The sequence below is a fragment of the Rhododendron vialii genome, chromosome 5a (genome assembly GCF_030253575.1).
Source record: "Rhododendron vialii isolate Sample 1 chromosome 5a, ASM3025357v1".
NCBI lineage: Eukaryota > Viridiplantae > Streptophyta > Magnoliopsida > Ericales > Ericaceae > Rhododendron > Rhododendron vialii.
The window spans coordinates 25,665,563-25,674,113 of NC_080561.1; the positions used below are offsets into that span (position 1 = coordinate 25,665,563).

Consider the following 8,551-nt stretch of genomic DNA (forward strand, 5'->3'; position numbering starts at 1 on the left):
TGACCAGTAGAGCTTCTGTTATTGTTTATCAACATTATCGTGACCTTGCTAAAACACCGAGTCCCATTTTTCTTCCTATTTGACCTTTGAGCTCTTCTGATGTTTACACGTGATATTCAACCTCAATGGCGGCTGTGGTATGCTTTATTCTACCATGCCTTGTGCAGTAGTATAACAATTGAATTTTTGCTGATAGGTTTGAATGAATGAGGTGGATGCTATTGATGTGTATAACCTTCTTCATATGGTGAGGAGCAGTGCAAAACAAGAGGAAACAACCAGCGCTTGTCTTGGTCCAGAAATTGATTACCTGGAACTTGAAAATGAAATTGCGGAATGGGCTATGTCGCCAGACCCAAGTGCTGATAAGCAAATCTTTGAAGATAGTTATGAATTCCAGGATGCCTTGGACAATCAGATGGTTGATGTAGGCAGGCCTGCCGACTCTAGTTGGGAAAACGTTTCTTCGGTAAATACTGACCCCAGCAAGGAATGGGATGTGGATAAAGGAAATAATTAAGATTCAGGGCCATTGGGATCCAAACCAAATGGTTGGTCCCCTTTGGGGGGCGGATGCAATCCAAATAAAAAATATTCTCTGTACTGGGCAGCAAGATTTGGAACAGGTTGCTCAGCCAAAAACTTTCGTTTCTTGGGGTTCTTTACATACTGAAGATAAGAAAGATGAAGTACAATCTGAAACCGGATATCAGCATGAGTCACCTAGTAATATCTGCGGTTCCAGTCAAAAAAGCAAGTCCACTGAGGCCAAGGGCTGGGCTGTTGACAAAAAATTGAGTTCGGGGGATCCTACAACGGTGACAAAATCAAATGGCTGGTCCACTTGAGGGGTTACTGGTAGTTCCAATGAAGAGAGCCCGAGTAATATTGAACCAAAGTCGCAGATGGTGCGGTAGGAAGATTCACCAGGCAATTCCCAGAAGTTTGGTCAGAACAAAGACGGCAGTGGTGGCCTGGATTGGGGGACTAACAATGAACAATTGGGGGCTGGAGAAACAGCGTCAAAGCCAAGTGGCAATTCCTGGAAGTCCATAAAAGAACGATGAATTATTTAGTGTCATTATTTTTTTTTATTATTTTTTGTTTTGTCTCCTGAGGCATACCTTTCGATTAGGCTTTTTTCCTTTTTGAAGGTGGTTTAGCCAAAAATTAATATGAAATTGACAATGGTAAGATTTGGAACTGGTAAGGACTAAACATGACTAATATTAACTAATAAAAATAGGACTAAACATTAGTAATAGTCAATTCAAAAGCATTACGGTTAAGGGGTACAACAACCAACAACAATTTAACATAACCTCCACCTAACTAGACATGAGTCTTTGCAAAGAACTTCAGTTATTGTCAACCTAAAGATAGCACTTGGGAGATGAACCAGTTGTACGCTTTGTGACTGATAACAGCATCGAACCCATTGCCATCATGCCAATGCGGCTCCATTTCAAAGCAGTAGCTCTTGTATGCGACCAAAACATCTCCATGGCTTCCACCACCCATGGAGTGAACGTTGGTAAATAGCATGTCACTTGAAGGACCAAACTTCTTGTGGTGCTGTTCAATGTTGGGTGCCCCTACAAGCACAACAATGTCTGGGTCGTGAATACATACAAATGCACTCACCATGCGAATGATTTCCTTTTCTGTGTGTCCACAACATTCCCATACCATTATTTGCATAGTAGGCTTGTCTGGAAAGTCAGGCAAGTTGGCATCATTGCCCCACTGTAGCATTGACCGGACATCAGCATCGGCGTGTTCCTTTGATTTTCGGGTCTCCATTTGCATCCTATGCCACCTTCCTCCATTCCATTCTGGTGCAAATTGTAGGTCCATGTGAAGCTCCTTGAAAGTGTAATTCAAGGTTATCAGGTGCGCATCATTGACGTCTGGAATTAGGTCAAACTGTAACGGCGCACTTGTAGCAATGTCATGGTGGGTGATTCGGGGTTTTCCTTGTCTAGGCATTGCTTTATTTGCTCAGTTATGACTTCGGTGTGATGAATTTATAGGTGAATAAAACAGGGGGAAAATCGGGAAAATATTAGTCTGCTTGGTTATCTGACTCATCCTTTATTAGGGTTGATGTTGGTTGAAAGCAATGGACCGTTCCACCAATCTACCATGAATATGGTTGTAATATCATTAATATGGGATGTCCTGTCTGCAATGCATTCATTATGTTGTCCCATTGGACTGACCATTACTATAGGACAAGGGATAGGAAAATGTCCAGAAGCCCACCTTTCGAAGTCATAGGGTGAACTACCTTTCTTCCAACATTTTCAAACTGACTCATTATATGACATCGTCTATTAAAAGGACAAAAAACAAATATTCTCATTCAATATCAACTAACTTTCCACGCATGAGTGTTTGCAGGAATTGGACGTCGTCTTTATACAATGATAGTGTCGTCTTTAGATAAATCAAGTGTAGTCTTTTGGCAATATGGACTTGGTCTTAGTCTTCAATGACCAACCAACTTTCAACGCTTACCACTTGTCCAAAATCGGACTTAGTCTTTATACATTAGTCATGTTGTCTTCAGATAAATCTAGTGTCGTCTTTTGGCAATATGGACTTGGTCTTGGTCTTCAATGACCAACCAACTAACTTTCAACGCTTACCACTTGTCCAAAATTGGACTTGGTCTTTATACATTAGTCATGTTGTCTTCAGATAAATCTAGTGTCGTCTTTTGGCAATATGGACTTGGTCTTGGTCTTCAATGACCAACCAACTAACTTTCAACGCTTACCACTTGTCAAAAATTGGACTTGGTCTTTATACATTAGTCCTGTTGTCTTCAGATAAATCTAGTGTCGCCTTTTGGCAATATGGACTTGGTCTTGGTCTTCAATGACCAACCAACTTTCCATGCTTTCCACTTGTCCAAAATTGGACTTGGTCTTTATACATTAGTCGTGTTGTCTTCAGATAAATCTAATGTCGTCTTTTGGCAATATGGACTTGGTCTTGATCTTCAATGACCAACCAACTAACTTTCCACGCTTACCACTTGTCCAAAATTGGACTTGGTCTTTATACATTAGTCGTGTAATCTTCAGATAAATCTAATGTCGTCTTTTGGCAATATGGAGTTGGTCTTGATCTTCAATGACCAACGAACTAACTTTCCACGCTTACTTGTCCACAATTGGACTTGGTCTTTATACATTAGTCGTGTAATCTTCAGATAAATCTAATGTCGTCTTTTGGCAATATGGACTTGGTCTTGGTCTTCAATGACCAACCAACTTTCCACGCTTTCCACTTGTCCAAAATTGGCCTTGGTCTTTATACATTAGTCGTGTTGTCTTCAGATAAATCTAATGTCGTCTTTTGGCAATATGGACTTGGTCTTGGTCTTCAATGACCAACCAACTTTCCACGCTTTCCACTTGTCCAAAATTGGACTTGGTCTTTATACATTAGTCGTGTTGTCTTTAGATAAATCTAGTGTCGTCTTTTGGCAAAATGGACTTGGTCTTGATCTTCAATGACCAACGAACTAACTTTCCACGCTTACCACTTGTCCAAAATTGGACTTGGTCTTTATACATTATCCGTGTTGTCTTCAGATAAATCTAGTGTCGTCTTTTGGCAAAATGGAGTTGGTCTTAGTCTTGAAAGAGCCACCAACTAACTTTCCACACTATACCACTTGTCCAAAAATTGGACGTTGTCTTTTTTGTTTTGTTAGCGCCGACGAATGGGTTCTGCGGTGAGTAGAGAGAGAGAGACAGAGAGAGAGAGTGGAAACACGACGGGGAAGAGGAAAATTGCTGTGCAGACACGCATGGGAAATAGGTTGAATCAATTCTCCAAACCCAAGTTCCCATCTCATCTCCATCTGCAAAACAAAACGACATTTCTCACTCCCATCTCTCTCTCTCTCGCTCTCTTCCGTCCAATCTATTGAATTTGGTTTTCCCATCGTTAAGGGGACTCGTTCTTTTGCACTGTCTGTGAATTTCAGTGAACTTTTCCAGGCATTGAAGGATGGATTATTTTGGTCACTGGACTTCAACCATAGAAGAGAGGCACATACAATGATGGTACACAGTTGGGTCATGATATGGATACCTTGGCACCATTCACAGGATGCAATTAACGGCCTACAAATTGGGTTAAGCTTGGTAACATTTTCTTACACTTACAGACCTACTCTTTTTATGAGTCTATATACGATCATGCAGAATCACATGAAAACCAAGTGAACATTTCCTTATGCGGGTCTTTCAGTGTTTCTCTTATGTTTTTCTTAAACCATTAATATACAATTATAAATGTCAACAGCATGTATATAATTATATTAGGTATGTCACATAAGTGTTCCACAACCATCCCTATAAAAAGGTGTTCTCCTTGTTAGTAGTCGAATCTCGTTTGTTAACTGGATTATATAGTGCTATTTGAGAACCATGAAAATTTAGACTTTGCCTGGTATGGATTTCAGTACAATTTGCGTCGTAAATGCGTTTCCAGTGCATGTGACATGAACACAGGGGAAAGGTTTTTGAATTTAACTATGTCAAACGTTTTTTGTTTTAAAGACTTGAAAAACTGCAAAATTGATCAAGTCATTTAGATCCAGATGCAAGTTCTGGGACTATAGTAAGTGTAGTGTTTGGAGCTTCAAAACTGCTGGGTATTCTGGTTCAAAATTGACATGTTTTAGATCCACAACAGCAATTATAAACGGTTATAACATAGCTTCACACTAGCACACGAACCACAAACAAATCTTCATAACATACCACACAAAAACTGCTAGTAGTCAACTGCATTTCATAACATAGCTTCACACCAAATACAACGGTTTTTTACCATGGGTGTGCTTTGGGGTTGACAGTAGCACACAAACCACAAACAGAACGATGAGTACTACAACAAGCGTTGTCAAATTTGTTAGCCTACTCTTTCTCCTCTTTGGCCTAGTCTGTCCTTCTAGGTTGACATTAATCTCAGTCAACTCTGCTAACTTCACGAACAATGCATCATTTTCTTGTTCCAATTTGTGCATTCCTCTTCCCAACTCATTATTCATCATCTTGAAGTCTTCAATTTGTCTCTCGAGTTCTTCTTTTTTTGCTTGCATTATCTTAGCATATTCCAACCCTCTTTCACATGTTGGTGGATCCACCCATACGAAGAACTTGCATCCATTCTTTTGCTGAAAAATTCGAACTTGTCAGTAAACATACAAACAAAACAATAGCATTTAGGAAACACAAAATTGTATAGACAACAAAACATTAAACTAAATTACCTTATAGTTTACACAACCAAGGAACCTTCTACCTGGATTTTTCACAGTTAATGAGGGTCTCATCACTGCTTTTCGTCCACAATCGCATCTTTCATCTCCATTGTGCTGCTGAATATAGTTGTTTGTGTAACTAGAGCTAGTACTCATTTTTTGGGTTTGGAATTTAAAAGGGACTTTTAACAAGGGGATAATCTGGTTGGGTTTTTTTTTTTGGGTAACTATCCGGTTTGTAAATATGTAAATGGAGGACAGATAGGAGGAAAATGGAGGTACACAGGTCGTGTCCAGGTCGGGAGGAAGGGAAGAGGTAGAGGTGGAGATAACCGTGGAGGGCGTGAGCGGAGGTGCTGAACTGTGAAAAGTAGGTTTAGGGCTTTCTGGTGGGGTAGAGGGAGGACAAAACCCGTGGACAAGGTGAAAGGTTTAGGGTGGTTTTTCTGGTGCGGGGTAGATAGAGGAAGAGGCAGACTGTGTATTGTAGAGGGAAGAGAGAGAGAGAGAGAGAGAGAGAGAGAGAGAGAGAGAGAGAGATAGAGAGATCGTGTACCTGGTGTAGAGCAGAGGCCTGGTGTGGAGGAAGAGAGAGAGAGAGAGAGAGAGAGAGAGAGAGAGAGAGAGAGAGGATGGAGTTTCATAAAAGGAGTATAAGGGTATTTTGGTATGTGAACTTAATTTTCCATCCCCATTTTCAATTTTCCACCCAAATCCCTAAAGGCCCCCTTCTATGGAGGGATGAGAAAGGAGAAGAGAGGGGAGTGATTTCTCACTGTGCAAGTAGGGATGCAAACGATCCGAGCCGCTCGTCAGCGGCTCGAGGCTCGGCTCGACTCGCTTCAAGACACAAACGAACGAGCTCGAGCTAAAATATTCGGCTCGGCTTTCATAAACGAGCCGAGCTTGAGCTAGTCGAAACTCGGCTCGAATTGGCTCGCGAGCCCAACTATATTATATATATATATATATATTACATATTTATAGTTATTTATTTATTTATATATTCATATTTTACATATTTATATATATTTGGGCAATATATATATATATATTTGTTTCATAAACGAGCCGAGCGAGACGAGCTCGAGGTCTGTAAATACATCTAGAGCCGAGCTCGAGCTCGAGTCCTGCAGCTCGTCATGAGCTCGAGCCAAATAAATGTTTGGCGAGCGGAGCTCGAACACTCTAAAACTCGGCTTAGCTCGGCTTGGCTCGTTTGCAGCCCTATGTGCAACCCAAACAACCGGGAGAAATCAAATCCTCTCCGGCGAGAAACTCTGACTGGCGACCAAGATCTGTAACTGCGGTGACCCATATCTGTAAACAACGGCGATGATCTCCCAACACCGGCGACGAGCGAGCCACTCCGCCGTGGCACGCGTGCCTTCCTTTCCTTTCTCACGGAATCGCGCCACATCCGGCGCGATTAAAAAATGGGGTCCTATGAGGAAACGGTTTCTCTCCTTCCCCACCCCTTTGTCACCTTATCGCTCTCCCAAACGTGGGTGAGAGTCGGATTCCTCACCCTCTCCAAATTGGTCAAATTTAAACTTGCAATTTATCCAAATTTGAAATCAAAACACTTTATTTATCTCGCCGCCCCGATCCACCCGGGGCGGTGGTAGCCCACACACACCAAAATCAAACTCAAAAACCCATAAACCAATTAAACAATCCACCCAAAGTTGCTGGAATTTTCATTATATACACTGTGCTGAGTCAAAATAATCCCATTGTCCAACTCCAAAGCTGAAATCCCACTTAATAATCAAATATTGGCCAAATAATTGTTTACTTCCAGACAACATATAGACAAGAGTGTATCATACATTAAGACACCTTCATGTTCAGAAAACATTCACTAGATATGGCTCCTTCATTTTCCCTTTTCATTAGCAGAACATTGAAATGTAGCAGTGTATATTCTTCACAAACATCATCAACTCCATGTATCAGCATTGTACAGATGTGACTCCAATCCCATAACACTACAATGACGACAAGTTCATGGACATATCCAGGACCAACCCAATCCAAAACCAAACCCAACACCACCCTGCGATCCAACCAGGACACACTACTAACTAAAACACCAAGGAACAGTTAATGCTGTACAAGGAACAATATTCCCTCCCCTGAAGAGGCCAAAACCAAAACCAAGCAGTTCACTGTACCACCAACCAGCACCTAGTACCACCTATTATCATCTCGACCAAACATGGAATAACCTTAACCTATAGTGTAAATTTAAACATTCTGTTACTGGACAAAACACAGTTTCAATATCCACAAAGAAATACGGTGCATAAGAAATCCTTGCATCTGCTCCTTCACTACCATTGTATAACCACTTCTGCTTCCCTGCACTATTGTGATCTTTTCGTTGACCTTTTTCTATGCACCACTTGCTTTCCTATTCACCTGCACCAGAAATGCAAAGTTAGCAGCTATATTCAATTCAGAACTGTAACATCGTACGTTGAATTCAGTGACAGGTTATTTTAGACTTGTAGTGGTTACAGTAGCCTGACTTCATACTCGTCTTTGCCATAAAGGAATATAAATGCAAATACACAACAAAGTAACCATTATCAACATGAAAAACCATTGCCAAATAGTCAGATTTGAAAGTCAATCCTAATGACCAGTACTGGTCGTTCAGATATTTAAAAAATGTAAACCAATAACTTTATTAATTAACTAGTCTTTGGTGCAACGCCAATGCGTTCCCATCATCATCATGGACGCTGCCCTGATATTGTCAATGAAGTTGTCCGATGGTCATCTGTCTCCCGGCATCACTTTATAGCTAAGGCAAGTCCAATTTTAGTTTAAGACATGTTCAGTTTTGAAGCATTTATGTTGATGTTTCTTGCTTCTCCTTTTGTCTGAGTGGTATAAATGTGTGTATTCATCATTAATATAGGTCACTGTCATTCTAGATATCCTCATGTGTAGATGTGGTTCAGCCCAAGTTAAGTTAGTTACACCAGAAAAACATCTGAATTTTGTCAAAGGCATTTTGGAGGTTTCCTTTGATTTTTGTTCTGTTTGTTACAAATTCGTTATAGGTGACATTGAATTAATTAATTTACCAAAAATTCAAAACAATAACCATTGAAAAATGAATGTGCACTATAGTTTTGTTTCAAAATCGACATGGCAAAGCAAGTTCGAAGGAAAGTAGCGCTACTGATATGGAACGGGAAGTTTTGGAGTCATCTCCCAGGAGGTGTGTTTGTTATAAGAACGATGAAGAAA

General features: G+C 40.6%; 1 protein-coding gene across 1 annotated transcript; it reads right to left on the bottom strand.

Annotated features, from left to right (window-relative positions):
• Positions 1–4,607: 4,607 nt before the first annotated feature.
• Positions 4,608–5,443, bottom strand: LOC131327728 (uncharacterized). Its single transcript, XM_058360865.1, has 3 exons — positions 5,297–5,443; positions 4,899–5,200; positions 4,608–4,680 (listed from the first exon to the last, which is right to left on the bottom strand). The coding sequence occupies exons 1-3, from the start codon at positions 5,441–5,443 to the stop codon at positions 4,608–4,610; spliced, it is 522 nt and encodes a 173-aa protein (XP_058216848.1).
• Between the last annotated feature and the right edge of the window lie 3,108 nt (positions 5,444–8,551).

Excerpts from the sequence above, each read along its gene's own strand:
- LOC131327728 (XM_058360865.1), bottom strand. The coding sequence starts at position 5,443 with ATGAGTACTAGCTCTAGTTACACAAACAACTATATTCAGCAGCACAAT. Across the intron at positions 5,201-5,296 it reads TTGGTTGTGTAAACTATAAG|CAAAAGAATGGATGCAAGTT; the intron begins GTAATTTAGTTT and ends CGAATTTTTCAG. Across the intron at positions 4,681-4,898 it reads GTTGTAGTACTCATCGTTCT|AATACCCAGCAGTTTTGAAG; the intron begins GTTTGTGGTTTG and ends ATTTTGAACCAG.